General features: G+C 48.4%; 1 protein-coding gene and 1 long non-coding RNA gene across 2 annotated transcripts; one reads left to right on the plus strand and one right to left on the minus strand.

The window, feature by feature from the left end:
• Window positions 1-7167: 7167 nt before the first annotated feature.
• Window positions 7168-14051, minus strand: GATA1 (GATA binding protein 1). The gene is made up of 6 exons (XM_070290121.1): window positions 13793-14051; window positions 9879-10117; window positions 9003-9380; window positions 8754-8899; window positions 8117-8242; window positions 7168-7688 (listed from the first exon to the last, which is right to left on the minus strand). The coding sequence occupies exons 2-6, from the start codon at window positions 10096-10098 to the stop codon at window positions 7317-7319; spliced, it is 1242 nt and encodes a 413-aa protein (XP_070146222.1). The 5' UTR covers window positions 10099-10117; window positions 13793-14051; the 3' UTR covers window positions 7168-7316.
• Window positions 12457-18141, plus strand: LOC138930274 (uncharacterized). The gene is made up of 2 exons (XR_011446142.1): window positions 12457-12532; window positions 17283-18141. It is a non-coding gene; the product is annotated as an uncharacterized lncRNA (long non-coding RNA).
• The last annotated feature ends 2473 nt before the right edge of the window (window positions 18142-20614 follow it).

The raw sequence follows: 20614 nt of genomic DNA on the forward strand, positions 1-20614 counted from the left end.
CAAACTTTTTCTGTAAAGGGGCTGATAACAAATATTTTAGGCTTTGCAGGTCACATATGGCCACTGTGGCATTGTCTTCCTTCCTGTTCTCCTTCCCCCTCTTCCTTCCTTTTCCTTTCTTTTGCTTCCCTTTCTTTCTTTTCTCCATCCCTTCCCCTCCTTTTCTCTCCTTTATGTTCTTTTTGTCTCTTTAAAAGTGTAAAAACAGGTTGCAGTCTGGCTTTGGCCTGAAGGTCACGGTTTGTGGATCCCTGCTGTACAGTGTCAGTCTTCGGTTTCCTTTATCTGGCTGGGATTCTTTTACAGGATGAGTGCAGAGGTTCCATGCTTCCTGAGGAGTGGCATTCCTTTTATGTGAGATGTGAGGATAGGGATTCATAGAAAAGGTCAGGTTATTTCTGGTGTTCTTGTACTGGGTCAAGCAAATGTTCCTGGACAGGGATTCCTATAGTTTCTGTAGTGGTGTTCCTCTACGGAACTAGGCAGGGGTTTCCATACAGGAAATAGCCAGTTGTTTCTAGGGAACTCCAGGCTATGCATTCCCATACAAATTCAGGATGAGGCTCCATAGACTGCATTATAACAGGTTCCTATAAAGAGGTGGTTGTGGTTGTTTAGTTGCAAAGTTGTGTCCAACTCTCGCAGCCCCATGGACTATAGCCCACCAGGCTCCTCTGTCCATGGGATTTCCCAGGGAAGAATACTGGAGTGGCTTGCCATTTCATTCTCCAGGGGATCTTCCCCTGCTGCTGCTGCTTAGTCACTTCAGTCGTTTCTGACTCTGTGTGACGATATGGACTGTAGCCCACCAGGCAACTCTGTCCATGGAATTCTCCAGGCAAGGATACTGAAGTGGGTTGCCATGTCCTCCTCCAGGGGATCTTCCCAACCCAGGGATTGAACCCTGGTTTCCTGCATTCCAGGTGGATTCTTTACTGCTGAGCCACCAGGGAAGCCCCAAAAGAGATTATGTAGCCCAATTCAGGGTCAGCACAGGTGTTTCTGTAAAGGTTCAGAGCTGTATTCATACAAATTTAGGATTAGGTGTTCATGTCCAGATTCAGTCTAGATATTATTAATTGTGCTAAATTATGTTAGCTGTTGTAAAACCTAGAATCTCAGAGGCTTCACAGATGCATGTTTATTTCTTACTCATACAAAATCCATTGGGAATATTTATTACTGATCATTCATGGACCCAGGCAACTTCCATTTTGCAGCTCTGCTCTCCTCTGAGCCCTTGGAGTCCTCACTATTCAGCTAGTAGATGGGGAAAGAGAGAGTCGAAGAGTCTATGACAGAATTTTATGGAAGAGGTGTGAAAGTGTAGTATGTCAATCTGCCCACATTCCATTGGTCAGAGCTCTGTCACATGCCTGTATCTAATTATAAGGGAGGTGGGAAAAGTGGGTGAGCCTAGAAAGAAAAGGAACAGGTTTCAGAGCCTACAGCAATGCCTGCTACAGGATTCTATAGACTCCACAGAGCTATGCTGTCCAATGTGGTAGTTACTAGCCACACACTGAGCCCTTGAAATGTGACTAGTCCAACTTGAGATGTACTGTAAGTATAGAATACACACTGAGTCTTTTTTTTTTGAATTGGTATAAATAAATGTATCAATAATATTTTGGGGGGGGGTGAGCTGTGTAATGGGGGATATTAGTTCCCTGACCAGGGATCAAACCTGAGACCCATAAAGTGGAGAAAGAGTTAGTCGCCCAGTCGTGCCCGATTCTTTGCAACCCAATGTACTATAGCCCACAAGGCTCCTCTATCCATGGGATATTTCAGGAAAGGATACTGGAGTGGGTTGCCATTTCCTTTGCCAGGGGATCATCCTGACCCAGGGATCGAACCTGGGTCTCCTGCAGTGCAGGCACATTCTTTACCAATGAAACTACGAGGGAAGGGCCCCTAGAGTGGAAGTGCGGAGTTCTAACCACTGGACTGCCAGGAAGTCCCAGCAATAACTTTTAAGTTGATTAAAATAATTTTATTTATTACTGACTGGGCTCAATCTTCATTGCTGTGTGATCATTCCTCTCATTGTGGAGAGCAGGAGTAACTCTAGTTGTGGTGCTTGGGCTTCTCATTGCAGTGGCTTCTCTTGTTGCAAAGCACAGGCTCTAGGGCACTTGGGCTCAGTAATTATGGTTCCTGGGCTCTAGAGCACAGGCTCAATAGTTGTGGTGCTCGGGCTCAGTTGCTCCGCAGCATGTGGGATCATCCTGGATCAGGGATTGAACCCACGTCTCCTGCATTGTCAGGTGGATTCTTTACCACTGGGCCACCAGGGAAGCCACTATATCGATTACATATTGAAATGAAATACTATTGGTCCTTGAACAAAATGGATTTCAATTTGTGGGTTCACTTGTATGCAACTTTTTTTTCAATACATATTACTGCTACATGATCCAAGGTTGGTCGAATCTGTGCTTAGTAACTCAGTCTTGTCTGACTCTTTGCGAGTCTACAGATGTGAAACTGCTGATGTGGAGAAACCAAATATAGAGGACTGACTATAAAGTTATACACGATTTTCACTGCTCGGAGTTGTCAGTGCCCCTCCCACCTTGTTGTTAAAGTGTCAACTGTACTCAATTATAGTGGGTAAAGTATAAAATATATCATTTAAATTAACGTCACCTGTTTTTCTCTCTTTTTAATGCAGCCACGTGAAAATTTAAAATTACACATGTGACTAGAATTGTACTTCTTTTGGACAGCACTGCTATCGAGAATTCTCTTTAATGTATCAGGACAGGGGTGGAGGTGGAGGTTTCTCCACCTGTAGAGGTTTCTCTACAGGGTCGGGTTGTTTTTTCTTGTCTGAGGTCTGAAGAATGACCCTATTATCTGGTAAGACAGGTTTGTAGAAAAATATGAGGGTTGGAGACATTGTGGAGTGAGAGGGGAGGATGTGAAGGCATTGTTTTCTTGGGCAGATTAAGCATGGCTGTTCCTTTAGAGGACAGAGGGTGGTTTTCTGTAGAGGGTCAGGCCAAAGGATCATAACATACTGAGGCCAGGTATTTCTGCATGGGATCAGAGCTGGGTGGCAAGAGATGCAGATCGAGAGACTCTTAGGGGTTAGGCCAGGGTTTGTTTGTTTGCTTGCTTGCTTGTTTGTTTTTCATTTTGTTGGGGTTATAGCCAATTAACAGACAATATTATGATAGTTTCAGGTGAACAGCAAAGGGACTCACCCATACATATACACGTATCCATTCTCCTCCCAACACCCCTCCCATCCAAGTTGCCGCATGACATTGAACAAAGTTCTCCGTGCTACAGTATGTCTTTGTTGGTCATCCATTTTAAATGTAGCAGTGTGCATGGTAAGTCACTTCAGTGTTGTCCGACTGTTTGCGACCCTGTGGACTGTTGCCCGCCAGGCTCCACTGTCCATTGGATTTTGCAGGCAAGAATACTGGAGTGACTTGCCATTTTCTACTCCAGGAGGCCAGGGTTCTTGTACAGACTCAGGACAGGTGATCATGGTGATTCAGATTTTGGATTGTTTAACAAGGTCAGAGCAGAAGTTCCTGTGCAGGATAGATGTTTTTATACTGGTTCATTTCTTGGATGTCTCTCAAGTCAGAGGTTCCCTTTGAGTGTGAGAGCAGGGTTTTCTGTACCAGCTCAGGACACAAGTTCCTGAAGGGACTCAGAGGGTGGTCCCACGCAGCATCAGGACAGAGATCCTGTGCAGATGTAGGACACAGTCACCTTCACAGATTCAGGTGAGGGTTTCTTCTGTTGGATCAGGACAGTGGCTCCTGTAAAGGGCAAAAGTGGGGCTTCTGGGACAAGGCCGGGGAAGGGGCTGTCATAGAGAGTCACAGGGCTTCCCATGCAGGGTCACAGGGGTGTTCCACAGGGGAAGGTTAGGAGTTCCTGTAAAGGATCAGGTCAGAGGTTCCTATAAATGAGTCAAGTTAAGGATTTCTGTGGAGAGTCAGGATAAAGGTTTTCTGCTTAAAGTCTGGTTAGAAGTTCCAGAACAGTTATAGTCAAGGCCTCCTGTAGAGAGTCATGGCCCTGGCGCAAACATAGGGTGAGGAGGGGAAGCCGTGTACAGTGTCTGGGAGGGGGATCCTGTGCCAAGTGAGACCATGGGTGGCTGCATAGGATGAGATATGGGCTTAAAGTTGAGGATTAGGACAGGTGTCCCTAATACAGGGCTTCCTGTGTAAGCTCAAGACTGAGGTTCATGTTGAGAGTTAGAGCATGAGTTCCTGCATGCTCTGTGTGGTGGGTTGTGAAATCAGCTTGTTGTGCAGAGTGACGTTAGGAGTTATTGTCCACCATGGAGGCAAGGGCTTCTAAACTCAGTCTGGATTTTCTGAACTCACTAGATTTTCTAGTGAGTGAGGTATTTTGAAAATGCTACCTGGAGGGCAGGGCTCCAGTACGTTGTGAGGACAGAGGTGTCCTGTCCAAGGTCAAGATAGGATTCCTATAGAGAGTGAGACTTGGGAAGAGGGTCAGGACAGGCATTTCTGTTAGGGGTGGTACAGGGACTTTCTTTCAGTGGGAGTTCCAGATTGCCAGCAGGAGTAAGGCAGAGGTTCTTGTGCCATGGGAGGCCAGGGGTTCCTCCTGTGCAAGGTGCGGGCTGGTGTTCCTGTCCAGAGTCAGGCTGGGTTTCCTATTGATAATTAGAAAAAGGGGTTCCCTTAGAGTCCCAGAACTAGGTTTCTGTACTGGGCTCGGGCAGCCATTCTTATAGCGGGTGCAGACCCAGATTCCTGAGCAAGGTGGGGCCAGGCACATTTCCACACCGGTTCTGAGAGGGGTTTCTATTCAAGATGAAGACTAGGCCTCCTCCAGGCTGAGAGGGCTGGGGTCCTGTAGGGGCAACCAGGCTTTTACAGGGCCAGGGCCCTTGTGGACAGTTCCTGTAAGGAGTGTGTGGACCACTATGATTCTCACATGGGCTAATGTAGTGACTGCTCTGAAGGGATGCTGCTCTGTTCAGGACAGCTACTCACACCTGCTGTGTTCAAGATATGTGGGCCCACAGTCCCCACCTTGGGGCTCCAGGGGAGAAGCTGTACAGAGAACCAGACCAATTAAGTGTGAGGTTTTTGGGCTCCAAAATCACTGCAGATGCTGATTGCAGCCATGAAATTAAAAGACACTTACTCCTTGGAAGGAAAGTTATGACCAACCTAGATAGCATATTCAAAAGCAGAGATATTACTTTGCCAACAAAGGTCCGTCTAGTCAAGGCTATGGTTTTTCCAGTAGTCATGTATGGATGTGAGAGTTGGACTGTGAAGAAAGCTGAGCGCTGAAGAATTAATGGTTTTGAACTGTGGTGTTGGAGAAGACTCTTGAGAGTCCCTTGGACTGCAAGGAGATCCAACCAGTCCATCCTAAAGGATATTAGCCCTGGGTGTTCTTTGGAAGGAATGATGCTAAAGCTGAAACTCTAGTACTTTGGCCACCTCATGCGAAGAGTTGACTCATTGGAAAAGACTTTGATGCTGGGAGGGATAGGGGGCAGGAGGAGAAGGGGATGACAGAGGATGAGATGGCTGGATGGCATCACCGACTCGATGGATGTGAGTTTGAATGGACTCTGGAGTTGGTGATGGACAGGGAGGCCTGGCGTGCTGCAGTTCATGGGGTCACAAAGAGTTGGACACGACTGAGCAACTGAACTGAAGACTCACTATAGTGAAGGGAGGGTCACCCATCTAAAATCCACTCCTTAAACTCAGTGTGGTCAGGGTGAGTTCTGAGCCTAGCTTTTCATTAGTCAAATGAGCATGAATGCAATTTCCTCAGGCTTTTTTTTTTTTTCCAGGTGTTCATGAACTAAGGCAGCTGAAGTCTCTCAGCTGTTGCTGACCCACAGTGAGCACTTAGTTAAAGGTGCTGCTTGCTGTTAGGAGCTGCTGGAAAGCCTCTGCCAGCTGTGGCGAGCCACTTAACCTGTCTGGTTTAGGATGTCACCTGACTGCTCCTGTGTAAGGGTTTGTTAAATGGAAGTACAGGTTCCACGTTCGGGGAAGCAGTTCACCCTGGTGAGTAGGTAGGTGTGTTGGGGCGGGAGCTGGTACTGTGGGGAGCTCCCCGACCTTCAGGGTCTAAATATCACCCCCAGAGGGCACTTTGTCCTCCTAATCTCCCCAGCTAATTCTCTACCATTTCCCACAGGGCTGCAGGCCTATCTGGGTTGAGAGAGTTAAGAGATAAGTGACAGAAAGGCTCATAAACAGCCTCACAGTCCTGCACTGGCCTTCTGACCTACTTGACGGCTACCATTCCGCCCCCCCCTTCCTCCCTTTCCTGTCCTCAGATGTCTGATGTCCCTTAGAAGAGGGTTCCTGGCTTACACCAAATGAAACTGGTGGCTCAGATGGTAAAGAATCTGCCTGCAATGCAGGACACCCGGGTTCAATCTCTGGGTTGGGAAGATCCCCTGGAGAAAGAAATGGCAACCCACTCCAGTATTCTTGCCTGGAGAATTCCATGGACAGAGGAGCCTGGCGGGCTACAGTCCATGGGGCTGCAAAGAGTCAGACACAGCTGAACAACTAACACATACGTTGTCAGCCACTCGGAGACACTGGGACATGGCCCACGCCACACGATATGCTCAGACACATACAGACTTGCATGGAAATACTGTTGTCACCAGACCCACAAAGACATTCTAAGACTCAGACCCTCACGGTCCCACTGCTGTGCCTCACACACCATCATATAGCAGTTCTTATTCAATGTTCCGAAATGTGTATGGATCCACTTCTGTGCCCAGTGCACATGCCGTCATGCTGTATCAAAGATCACCCCACTGGTGCACAACCCCACACGTTTACTCAGCACATGATGCCGCTGACACACTTCCACATACTTCACACATTCACCCCTGCCCGGCCTTTCAGGGGAACCTGGAGTCACGCACGTCATGTCACACAGCCTCATCCCTATTGCCCGTTGCACACTGGCTCCCACCATGATGTGTCGGTGCACGTGCTATCTCGTACCACCTGGACGCTGTCACACTTGGTTTCACATATACCATTACAACTGTGAAGCCCCATGTGCCATCTCCCATGGTCACACATGGCAGCTCACAGTGTCATGAAATAATTGTGGACACAGATACATACACACACCCCAGTCCCACACAGACTCACACCTCCATTTTCAGGACTCTGGCGGTTTTATTTTACGGAAGCTTTGAAGGTCCAGCCCAAGGTTTTTCTGGGTCCCAGAAGGTTGGATAGGACACACTGCTGGCTAGAAATGGGGAGGGAACACCAGACCCTGCCCTGAGGCCATGCTCTGTACTCTCATGAGCTGAGTGGGGCCACCACAGTGGTGGTGGTGGTGGGAGGCACAGGGCCTGTGGGGAAGGAGCCTGTGGGTGAGCCCAACAGGGGTCCTGGGAATGGCATGATATGGCTGACAGGCCCTGACAGCACTACGGGGCCCAGGCCTTGGTAGACATGGGCAGTACCAGGTGGGCCCAATGTCAAGCCTGAGGTCACCTCCCCACAATTCCCACTACTGCTGCCCCCAGCCACCACCATGAAGCCGCCAGATGGTCCTTCTGCTGCTCCTGTAGCTCCTAGGCTGGATCCCCGTTTCTTTTTCCCTTTCCCAGATGCCTTGCGGTTTCGAGTCTGGATACCATCCTTCCTCATGGTCAGTGGTCGGTTCACCTGCCAAGAGGGAGGCCATGGCTGTTTCCCAGCTCCACATCTTGCTCTATGACTCCTCCAGGGATGACCAATTCACCCCACTTCTAAGAACAGAGAACTTATTCAAGGATTAGGGAATGTGACCCTGATATGACAAGAATCCTGAAGTTTTCAGGCTGTGAGTTTGGGAAAGCCTCTCAGGTTGATGGGAGCTGCCCCTGGTCTAGGGCAGGGCAGGGGAGTGGAAATTAGCTGATGGCCTAGGGAGGAGGTGACAGGTGGGAATCAGGAGAGAGGGTGGAGGGGTGAGAGGGAGTGGGGGGTGGAGGAAGGGTGAAGGAGGAGGAAGGAAGAAAATATCTAATGGAGAAAGGAAGAGGGATGGGTGGAGGGGAAGGAAGGGAAATGGGAGGAAGGAGAGGAGGGAGGCTCCAAGGGCCCCAGGTCACCTGGTGTAGTTTGTAGTAGAGGCCGCAGGCGTTGCACACAGGGTCCCCGCTGGCGTTTCTCCGCCACAGTGTCGTGGTGGTAGTCTGGCAGTTGGTACACTGGGTCCCTGCCCTTTTGCTGACAATCTGGGGGAGGGAGCAAGTAAGTATGGACACACTGCCGGGTGGAGGACCAAAGAGGTGAGGGTCAGTATGAGGGCAGGGTTTGCTTCAGGGAAAGGGCTAGGGTTTCTGTGTGGGTAAGGAGAGGGCCTCCCTGCCAGGATAGGCATTGGGGGTATTTTATGGGGCGCTACACAATTTGCATGTAACTTTGGCCATCCACTGGAATCATTATGGGAATTAGAAGTAATCATGATTCCCCCGCATCCCAGCCAGTTCAACCAACACATCTGAGGAGGGTCTCAATCCCTAGTGGTTCAAAGTGCCCCAAGGTGATCCCAGTGTGATGCAAAGGAAGAGAAGTGCAGGGAGAGGATAGAATTCCTGCTTGTAGCCTATGTTTGGTCAAGGATAAGAGGCACTGTACACAGCTGGTGGATGGGGAAGGAGCGGAGCGTGTGGGTTCTTATAGGTCATCAGGACTGGGATTTCTGTGAAGGTTGAGAACAGCAGGGATGGCAGGGCTTGGTGTTACCAGGCGCTTCTTGGGCCGGATGAGAGGCCTGTTCTGCCCATTCATCTTGTGATAGAGGCCACAGGCGTTGCACAGGTAGTGGCCTGTCCTGTCCCGCCGCCACAATGGTGTCGCCGTTGCTCCGCAGTTCACGCATTCTCTGGCCTCTGGTGGGGTAGACAGAGGGGAGGAAGGAGTTAGTCTCAGACCAGCTCTCCCTTGGTCACCCCCACCAGCCTCAACCTCCCAGTCCCTTTTTGAGAACCTCACCGCAGGGGGTTAAGGGCAGAGTTCCACGAAGCTTAGGGGAGGAATAAGGTGCTGGATTAAGGGGGCTCCCAGTGGGAGAAAAGTAGGTACTAGAAAAGTCAGGACCCCCGTAGGCACTGCTAGGGACTGGAATTGATGAAGGTGGTGCAGTCCCCAGTGTCAAGAGGTCTGGACTCATCCGCTCCGTCTTTAAAGTCTCCAGGAAGCTGCTTCCCCCTTTCCCATCCAGATCTTCTGAGGCCTGGGGAGAGGAGTCCTCACGGGTGGGGCACACAGTTGAGGCAGGGTAGAGCCCAGTCTTGCCATAGGCCCAGCTAGCATACGGTGAGCCCCCGGGGATCCCCTCCATACAGTTGATCAGTGGGTACACCTGAAAGACTATGGGGGTATGGGAAAGAAAGAGGAAAGAGAAACAATCAGTCTAAATTCATCTTACTTTCAGGGTCTAATGATGCCCAAGAGCCTCAATATAGTGACCAAGTTTCCATGCTTTGAACAGGTGACCAGAAGAACTGCTGGCGTTTGAGTGACTCCAGTGTCTGGGCCCTGTGGTTGCTAGTGGTTGCTCTGTCCCCGACCTCCAACATTTCCAAATGAGCTTTGAGGATGACTTGTTGGGATTTGGAGCCCCATATATTACCTGGCAACTCCAGCCACTGTCTACTTCCATCATTGCTTCCTGGTATGGCTACCCCAAGAGGACAGGTTGGGGAGCAATGGCATTCCCAGTTCTGGACTTGACTAGGAGTCAGCACAGAGATGTGAAGCCTTATCTCATTTTCCAGAATTGACTCTTTGAAGTCAATTGACTCTGGGTCTCCATGGCAACCTTGACAGCACAGAGCCAGTGCCAAGATAGCCACCCAAAGAAGTTACCTGGGGAGTGTCTGTAGGCCTCAGCGTCCCTGTAGTAGGCCAGTGCGGCAGCTGCAGCTGTGGCGGTGCTGGCAGCAGTGGAGGAGGCTGCTGTATCCAAGCCCTCAGACCCGGGGGGAAAGAAGACCCCCGATTCTGGTGGTGAAGATACCAAGGCAGGGTCCATAAATTGGGGTAGGGGCTCAGAGGTCCCCAAGGCCCCGAGGCCAGGGAACTCCATGGGGCTTCTGGGGTTTGACCTGTGAGGACAGGAGGGGTCCTCAGACACAGAAACCCCCCTCTCCCCTCTCTTCCTCCTTTCTCCCTCCTCCCACTCCATTCCCTTAGTCCTCTTACCCCCCTTTTCCACCTCCCTAGTACCCTCCTCTTGCCTCCTCTGTCCACCCTCATCTCTCCCTTTTCTTCCACTCAGTTCTCTTACTCCCTGTCCTGCCCCTTTTCCCTTCTTCCTCTTATCTTTCCTCTCCTCCTTTTCTCTCCTTCACACCCTCCTTTTACTCCTCTTCTGTTTTGTCTCCTCTCCATTTTCTCTCCCCATCTCTTCTTTCTCCTCCTCTCCCCCTCTTCCTTCACTTTCTGCTCTTCCTCCTCCTTCCTTCCTCCCTGCTCTCTCTTTTTCCCTTCTTCCTCTTCCTCTCCGTGTCCTTTTCTCCCTGGTCCCCTATCTCTTCTCTCCTTCCGTCTCTTCCTCCTCTCCCTCTGCTTTTCTTAGCCTCCCCCCTTCCCCATTCAACAACTGCTTCACTCCTCTTTCCTTCTCCTCCTTTGTCCTCCCCTCCCCTCTTCTGTCTTCATCATTCTCCTTTGCCTCCCTTTCTGTTCATCTCTTTCTCCTTTTCCTCATTCTCTCCTCTCCTCCTCCTCCACTTTCTCTTCTCCCTCTATCTCCACCCCCTCACCCTCCTAGGAGTGTGTAGGTGGGGTGGGCTGAGCTGCAGAACCAGAGTCCCTTGAACTCCTTGGTCATTCCCCAGACCTTGGGGTTCAGCCTCCTGTCTCCCCAACTTCATCCCTATCTGTTGCATCTTGCCTTCTGACTTTCTCAGAAACCCCATGGTTTCCGGCTTGACTCTCCCCTCCTCCACCTCCGTTGAGTGTGCAGACAGAGGGCCCCCTCAGTTCCTCCCTATTTCATGGGGGGGTCAGTACCCCCACTGCTTATCTCTGCCATCCCCGCCCAACTTTTGAAATCACCCCAAGGCCTGTGGCTTCCTCTGAGGAGGGGGACAGGTGGGAGGTGTTCCCTCTGCCTGTGCCGTGTCCTCTGGAGAGGTCTGCCATAGTTCTGCTTTCCAGCTCCTTCAGTCCCCAACATGCCCAGGCCTTAGTTTCCCCATCTGCTGGATAGGAGGTGCTGACAGGGATCTTTGCCCCTTTGCCTCTATTCTTCTCTGTGCGTATCTCTTGTCTCCTGTGTCTCTTTTCCCCTACCCTGCTTCTTGTCAAGTCTGGCTCTCTATTTCCCTCCCATTTTTCTATGCTACCATGATTCATCTTGCTCTCTCTGTGCTTTTATAAATGTCTGTTTTTCCTCCTCCCCTTGTCTGTCTGCCCATGTCTCTGATTCTCTTTCCATCTTTATCTCTCTTTTATCTCTTTCTTTGCTCTCTCTATATTTTTCTGTTTCTCTTTTTCCCTCTCCACTCATCTCTCTGAATGTCTGTATATCTCTCCTGCTCTGTCACTTTCTGCTTGTTTGTCTCTTCCTTCGTGTTTCTCTCTGGGTCCTCTGGCCTTATTTTAATGTATTTCTAAAATGTTCCCATACCCCTAATCATACCCTTTTGCACACAACCCCAGTTGAGGAGTCAGGAAACCTACTGTTACCCTTGACTTGCCCTGTGAATCTGAAGGCCTTGGTCTCCCTGTCTGTAGGGTGAAGTGACAGAGATAAAGAAGACCACCTTCCCCTGCCTAAGTGACCCATTGTATTGCCTATGTAGACAGGCTCACAGCTGGGCCCTGGGTTGGGGTTGTGCTAGGAAACAGACAGGCCTGTCATTGTACCCACCATCAACCTTCTCTAGGCCCTGGGCCGCCTTCTGTCTTCTCTGGGAACAGTGTCTTGCCTCCTCATCTCCAACTCCATCTCTTTCCTGTCTGTCTCGCCATGATTCTATCTGTGAGTCTCTCTTTGCATTTCTGTCTCACTCTCCTTTTCTGCTCCCGAATCTCCCACTCTTTCCTGTCTCTCCGTCTCTCTTACTCTTCCTTTGAGTCTCTGTTTTTCTTCTTTCTCTTCATGTCTCTGTATTTTGCTCCTTTTCTCCCTCTCCATCTCACTTTTTTTTCCTCCTTTTTCTCCGTCTCGATTTGTTTCTTACTCTTTTTGTCTCTGTTAACCACTGTTCTTTTATCCCCTCATCCTCTCCTCACCAGCACCCCACCCCAGTCTCCTTCCAACCCCACTGCCCCTGTCCCTACACCTTGTACCTTGGCAGGTCCAGGACTGCCCACCCCTCTGTGGCAGGGACCCAACTCCCCCCGCCCTCCCCCCCCCAGTTATCACTCTCTGGACAGAGATAAAGTTTATCTCGAGGCTGGGGGATATGAAAACTCCTTATCAGCTGCCCCACTAGAGTAAGTGCTGCCCCAACGGGTGGCAGGCAGCTGGCCGGCCCTCAGCTTTCCCTCAGTCCAGCCCCTCACCCCAGGTAACATCCCCACCCCAGCCCTCAAGGGAGGGTCCCTTGGGACTGAAGGGAGTACAGATGGGATCTGGGGGCAGATGAGTCTTGGGAGAGTCTGAGATGGAGTTTGAGGATTAGATATGGGGTTAAGGAGTCAGGGGTTTGGGGAACAACTGGAGTTTAGGGTAAACAAATGCGAGTTTAAGAAGCAGTGAAAGGTTTGCTTGAAAAGTCACATTTTGGGATCAGAAATAAGTTGGGAAGGCAGAAACAGGGTTGGGGATCAGAGGCAAAGTTTGAGAGAGAGAGAGAAAGTTGAGAAGTTGGAGCTATAGTTTAGGGGTTGGGGTGGATTCTGAGAGTCATAGAAAAGTGTGAGGGTCCAAGGGTTTTGCTGGAGCGGAGATGGAGTTATGATAGGCAGGCAGAGGTGTGTCTGATGACTAGAGATGGCTTATGGGAGCACAGGAGGAGTTTGAGAATAGAGATACAATTGGAGTGAAGAAAGATTGGGGGCCAGAGAGGGCACCTAGGGGGACAGAGAAATATCGGGAAGCTAAGATGGGGTTTAGAGAAGGCAGACAGGAGGATTCATGTGACAGAACAGATTGAAGGGGTGGACTTGGTGTTTGGAGTGATGAAGACATTTTTGTGCTTAGGCAAGGAGTTGAGAGAGAGAAATGGTTTTAGGGCATCAGAGAGAAGTCACAGGGAACAAGTATGGGATTTAAGAGGCATCGATGGGGTTAAGAGCGTGGAGCTAGGGTTTGGCAGTCCAGAGACAGGTTTGGGAGGTCAGAGAGAGAATTAGGGGCAGAGACAGGGGAGTTGTGGAGTAGGCAGGGGCTTCAGAGCAGAAATAGGTATGTGTGTTGGGGGGGCACAAAAGTGAGCCTTTGTGGTGAATTCAGAGACAAGTTTGGGTTAGAGAAAGTCATATTTGGGGCAGAGGTTAGGATTTGGTGAGATGAAAGCATATTGCAGGTCAGAGATGGAGCATGGTGGGCAGAGTTAACGGATCAGGAGAGCATAAATATCTTGGAAGCAGTGGATGGGAGTCAGGGCAGAGAGAATTGGGTTTAGGGGGCAGATTTGGGGTACAGATGGGGGTTGGAAAGATAGAGGTGGTCTAGAAGAGCTGTCAGGGGATTCAGGGGTGGTAGGCACTTTGGGGACCAGTGGTGGGTTGGGGAGCCTAGAGCAGGCTGGGGGAGTAGCCTTGAAGTAAGGGGCAGCAGGCCCAGGGTTTGCCTTGCTGGGGGCTCTTAGGGGGCTGAGACTGACCTGGGCTGGTTGGTGCAGAGGGTTCAGCTGCTTTGGGGATGTGACGAGCTCAATGTGATCCCGGGGGGTGTCCTGGCTGGCCTTGGCCTTTGAGGCTCCCTTCCTCCTTCCCTCCCTCCCTCCCCTCTCCCTCCTCCCTCCTCTCCAGGGAGTGGCTGGTGCCCCAGTGGGTGGGGCAGGCCAGGGGAGGGGGCGGGCCCCCTACTGGTGGGGCACCTCTTGGGCAGTGAGGCCTTCTTCCACCCCACCGGCCCACCCTGTAGATTCTTGGACCCTGTTTGACTTGGGCTTCTGTGGGCTTCAGTGTCCAGTCAAACAAAAATGGGCTGAAAGCAAGATAAAATGAAAATAGCAGATATGGTTTCATGACCCAGCTGGGCTTTTCAGTGAGTTTTACAAACGTAAAGCCCCTACTGTGTGCCTAGCCAGATGAGGGCTGGCCCCTTGTGTATGTGTCCTCCTGGCCAAAGGGAGCGAAGGGCTGTGACTGTACCCATTTTGCAGGTGACAAGAATGAGGCTCAAAGAGTTTGGTGGGAATTTGAATCAAGATGTTGGTGGGACATCTTCAGGACCCAGGCCCACCCCAGGGATCAGGCCAAGACTGGCGGGAAGCAGAGGCACATTCACTCAGCGCCCCACTGGGGCTTACGCCAGCTCTGGCCTGCCCTGGGGCAGCAGATAAGTCTTATCAGATGGAGGCCAGCGTGGCTGTTGGCTCCGCGGTGGTAACAGGCTGTCTTGGGCTCGGGTGGGGGGCGGAGCTGGGGGGGTACCCAGGGACAGTGGCCTCAACTTCTTGCCCGCCATGCGGCTTTGGAGGCGGGAAACAGGTGGGACTAGGGGTTGGTTCCTCTGCAGGTCCTTGAATAGGATAAAGTGGGGGAAAGGAAGGAGGGAGGGATAGAGAAGGGAGAGAGGTAGAGAGATGGGAATGACGGGATGCAGATAAATAGAGAAAGAGACAGAAAGAGACGTAGATGGAAGGAGACAGAGAGGGCACAGAAAGGAAGGAGAGACAGAGGGTGAGAGACTCACAGAGAGGGCCAGAAACAGTGAAGGGCAGACAGCGGCTAAGAGAAAGGGAGACAGGCAGAGATGGACAGAAGGTGCAAGATAAAGCCTGAAAGCGACAGAGGCCGAGGACATAGGTGGAAAAGCTGAGAAGGGAGACAAAGATGATACAGAGAAGGGGAGGACAGAGACACAGATTCAGTGACAAAGAGTTTGAGAGGAAGTCATGAGACCCCAGGTAGCAGCCTGGCATATGCCCTGGGTAGGTGGTGCCAGGGTGGGTGGGATGGGAGGGGGTGTGGACTGATGTGGACCCATGTGGCCTGTGGCCTGAGAGGGACCTCCAGAGAGCCACTGGGCCCCTGTGCCTTGTCCTGTTCTCCTTCCCCCAAATAGTAACAATGGTGACAATGACCACTGGCTCATTGCTGGCACAGACCCGTGTCCTATTCTGAGTGCCCCATGTAAAGTCATTGAATAAACGTGTAAACATAGCCATCCAACTTGGGCCCCTGTAGGGCAGGGGGTAAGACTAACCAGCCATGGCCCTGGGACTCCACGAGCCAGGGAGTTCCCTGGTCCACCCATTCTATGGATGAGGTGACCGAGACACACCAAGGGCAGAGGGCAAGGATGAGTAGGCTCTGCTCGCTCACTGGCCCACCCCAGAGGGATTTTATCATCCTCATCTTACCTGTCTGGGCCTCACTGTCCTCATATGCAAAATGGAAGCTTTGAGGAGGAAAGGAGGCTATTTATTGAGCTCCTGCTCTGTGCCCGTCTGTGCCAAGCCCTTGTCAGTAACAGAGAGGACAAAGACCCCTATGACTCAAGTGATGACTTCAGGACATCCACTCTGGAGCTGGCCCACCTTCATTTGTGGGCCACTGACTGGCGTGTGGCCTTGGGCAGTTACTGTCGCCTCTAGACTTCAGTTCCTCATCTGAAAAGATGGGGTACTAGCGGCCACTCCACAGGGTGATTAGAGTGACTCAATGAGACTTATTCATTAAGTGATTTCAACTCATTTGATTCTGAAATCTCAATAAATGTTAAGTATTCTTATTTATTCATTGAGTGCCTACTGTGTGTGAAGGATGGTATTTGGCCCTGTTTTATCAGCACTACTTCTAATTCTAGTACTGATGCTAGTAATGTGCTGATACCAATACCAGTACTAATTCTAATTACTAACATTCTAATATTGATACTAGCACTAATGCTAATTTTAATAGTGATACTAATAATGCTTATTATTAGCAGTAAGCATTAATAGTAATGGGCTTCCTGGTGGCTCAGAAGGTAAAGAATCTGCCTGCAATGCAGGAGACCCAAGTTCGATCCCTGGGTCGGGAAGATCCCCTGGAGAAGGAAGTGGCCACCCACTTCAGTATTCTTGCCTAGAGAAGTCCATGGACAGGGGAGCCTAGTAGGCTACAGTCCATGGGGTCGCAAAGAGTTGGACACGACTGAGTGACTAACATAGCATAACATAAATAATAATGCTAATTCTAATCTATATGAGTACTTTATTAATATCCATACTAATTCTAGAACTAATAATTATTCATTTTAATTCTATCAATGACTCCATTGACTAATAATAATACTAATTCTGATACTAATATTTTTCCTAGCACTAATATAATAACCACAGTAGCATTATTTGCCAAGCCACCCCAGGCACTGTGCTCAATGCTGTCCGTGCATCATATTTATCCTGATCTCACCAATCCTTGTGGTGTAAGTGCATATAATTGCCCCCATCTTCTGGACTGGGAATAGGTGCAGAGAAATGAAAATGTTCGTCCAAGGCCTTGAGTTCTTTCTTGTCTCAGCTCTGACTGATTTGCTGCCGATTCCTGGGCAGGCCAACCTCTGAGCCTCAGTTTCTTTGCTTGGAAAATGGGTATAATCATAGAACCCACCTTAAATGTTGTTGAGAGACTGCTCAACACAGGGCCTGCATGCACATCGTAAATGGTAAGCTCTGTAGTAGTAACTCTCCTCACTGTTACTAGAAATAGCAGGTGCAGTGTTGGGGTAAGGTGGGGAAGTCTGCCCTCTTCAGAGGCATGTCTCAGACAAGGGTTTGCCTGCTGGACTCACAGCCCATTTCTTCATAACTGGAGTGGAGAAAGGGTTGAGAACGGAAGTAAAGAATGGGGAGTGGGGCCTCAGGGCTCTGCCTCCATCAAGAACCAAAACCCTGAGGCTCTGAGGCCAGGCCTCACCCCATTCCCTCCCCCATCCCTGTGGAGGGGGCACAGGCCCAGAAGTCTGTGGTGACAGTTCAGCCAGCAGGGAGGCAGCTGGGAGTGGGCAGATAAGGGAATCGCCAGGGCCAGGCCAGGCTTTGGGGGAGCCCTATGAGGGCGGGGGTGGGGGCAGGGGTGGGTGTCTGGGCCAAGCATCCTTTCCCTCAGGCCTCCATTTGAGACTCAGCCCCAACGGCCTCTCTTCCTCTCTCTTCCCAGAAGCCTTCCCTGACTGGTTCCCTCCCTCCTGGCATCTTCTGGGGCTCCAGAGCTTGGTCCAAGCCCATGGCATTTGGACTATTCTTGTCTCTTCCAGACTGTGGAGTCCACTAGGGCTGGGACGAGCTTGGCTCCCCTCCGTGTCAGTAGCACCTGGAGAAGCATCAACCAAAGTCGACTAAGGAATCAGATGTTTGCCTTAAAACCACACTATTTTGTTTTTAAGAGAAAAGTATAAAAGATACTATAATAAGCACTCACCTTTGTCAAATGTTAATATTTTGTCCTATTTACTTCAGATCCTTTTTAAAAGAAATATATTACAGATACAGTTGACACCCTTGCACCAATTGAATTTCATCTCCCCCTCTCCTTCCACTACCTTGAATTTGGTGTTTATCTTTTTCATGAATGTTTTGATGTTTTACATTACATTACTGCATATGTATGTACCCATGAACAGCAAATGATACTGGGGGGTTTTGGCCTGTTTTTGACCTTCATATAAATGAAATCATATAGTATGTGCTTATTTTGCTCAGCATAATATCTATGAGATTCATCCAAGTTGTTGTATAGCTCATTCTTTTTTGTTATTGAGATGTAATTAGCATACCACAAAATTCACCCTTTAAAGTATACATTTCAGTGGTAAGTTAATTCACAAGGTTGTACAACTGTTATCACTTTCTGATTCCAGAACATTTTCATCATCCCATAAAGAAACCCTGTGCCCATTAGTAGCCATTTCCCTTTCCATTTCCCCCTCCCCACAGCCCCTGGCAACCACTAATCTACTTTATATCTCTATGGATTTGCCTGTTATGGGTATTTCATATAAATGGAATCATACAACATGTGGGCTTTTGTGACTGGCTGCTTTTACTTCACATAAAGTTTTCAAGGTTCATTCATGTTGTAGCGGAGAAGGTGATGGCACCCCACTCCAGTACTCCTGCTTGGAGAATCCCATGGGCGGAGGAGCCTGGTAGGCTGCAGTCCACGGGGTCGCGAAGAGTTGGACACGAATGAGCGACTTCACTTTCACTTTTCACTTTCATGCACTGGAGAAGGAAATGGCAACCCACTCCAGTGTTCTTGCCTGGAGAATCCCAGGGACGGCGGAGCCTGGTGGGCTGCCATCTATGGGGTCGCACAGAGTCAGACACGACTGAGGTGACTTAGCAGCAGCAGCAGCAGCATGTTGTAGCATGGATCAGTACTTCATTCCTTTTTAAGGCTGAATAATTTTCTATCACATGAAAACTTCATTCTGCTACCAATTAGTGAATAGTTTTGGCTGTCGTGAATAATGCTACTATGAACAGTCATGTGGAAATTTTTATGTGTATATATTTTTTCAGTTCTCTTGGGTGTATATCTAGGAATGGAATTGCAAAGTCCTGTGGTAATTCTGTTTTCAGCTTTTTGAGGAGCCTCAAAGGTATTCTACAGAGTAGCTATAGGAAGGTTATACATCCTTTCCAGCACTTGTTACTGTGCTCATTTTTGATCCTAGTAAATGAGATATGGTATCTCATTGTGCTTTTGACTTGTATTTCCCTGACGGCTAATGATATTGAGCATCTTTTCATGTGTTTGTTGGCCTTTTTTTTTTTTAACCATACCATGAAGCCTGCAGAATCTTAGTTCCCTGACCAGGGATTGAACCCAGGCCCCAGCAGTGAAAGCACTGAATTCTAACCACTGGACCACCAGGGAATTTCTGGTTGGCCATTTTTATATATTCTTTATAGAAATGTCTATTCAAATCCTTTGCCCATTTTAATTGGGTTGTCTTTTTATTTTTGAGTATTAAGAATTCTTTGTTCTGTATGCTAGACCCTTATCATATATGTGATTGCACATATTTTTCTCTTATTTGTGGATTATCTTTTCACTTTCTTGAGAGTGTCCTTTGAAGCACAAAAGCTTTTAGCCTTTTTTTTCTTGGATGCATCTTGCAGCTTGTGGAATCTTAGTTCTCTGCCCAGAGGTTGAACCCAGGATCTTGACAGTGAGAACATGGAGTCCTAACCACTGGGCAACCAGGGAATTCCCAAAAGTTTTTAGCTTTGAAGAAGTCCAGTTTGTTTATTTTTCTCTTTGGCTGCTTTGCTCTAGGTGTCATATCTAGGAAACCGTTGCCTAATCCAAGGTTGTGAAGATTTATGCCTAGGTTTTCTTCTAAAAGTTTTATAGTTTTAGTGCTTAATATTTAAGTCTTTGATCCATTTTGAGTTACTTTAATGCAAAGTAGGAGTCCAGGTAAATTCTTTCCATGTGTATATCCAGCTGTCCCTGCACCATTTGTTGAAAAGACTATTCCTTCCCCCATTGAAATGTCTTGGCACTGTTGTCAAAAATCAATTGCCCATGGTGCATAAATTTATTTCTGGACTCTCAATTCTATTCCATTGACCTGTATATTTATCTTTATGTCAATACCACTCAGTCTTGATTGCCATATTATGTAGTAAGTTTTTAAATTGGGATGTGCAAGTATTCCCACTCTGTTTCTTTTTCAATAGTTTTGTAGCTATTCTGGATCCCCAACATTTCCACTTGAATTTTAGGGTCAGTCTGTCAACTTCTGCAAAGAAGTAAGCTGGGATTCTGATAGGAATTGCACTAAATTTGTAGATCAATTTGGGGAGTATTGCTGTCCTAATGCTATGAAGTTTTTAATTCATAAACATGTGATGTTTTTATTTAGGTATTCTTAATTTCTTTCAACAATGTTTTATAGTTTTCAATGTATAAATCTTGCCCATCTTTTGTTAAGTTTATTACTAAGTATTTTATTTTTCTGATGCTGTTGTAAATGAAATTGTTTTATTAATTTCACTTGTGGGTTTTTCTTTGCTAGTATATAGAAATACAATCAAGTTTTCTATGATCTTGTGTCTTACAACCTTACAGAGCTTTGTTGTAGTGTTTTTGTTGTGGATTCCTTAAGATTTTCTGTGTACAAGATCATGTTATCTGCAAATAGAGATTGTATAATTCTTTCTTTCCAATATGGATGTCTTTTATTTCTTTTTCTTGCCTAATTACCCAGACTAGAACCTCCAGTACAATATTGAAGTGCTGAGAGGGGATATCCTTGTTTTGTTCCTCATCTTCAGGAAAAAATATTCAGTCTTTCACCATTAAATATGATGTTAGCTGTAGATTTTTTGTAGATGCCCTTTATCAGGTTGAGGAAGTTCTCTTCTATTCCTAGTTTTTTGAGTGTTTTGTGTTTTTGTTTTAATTTACTTGTAATTGGAGGATAATTGCTTTAAATGTTGTGTTGGTTTCTGCTGTACATCACTGTGAATCAGCCATTG

The sequence above is a fragment of the Ovis canadensis genome, chromosome X (genome assembly GCF_042477335.2).
Source record: "Ovis canadensis isolate MfBH-ARS-UI-01 breed Bighorn chromosome X, ARS-UI_OviCan_v2, whole genome shotgun sequence".
NCBI classification, from domain to species: Eukaryota; Metazoa; Chordata; class Mammalia; order Artiodactyla; family Bovidae; genus Ovis; species Ovis canadensis.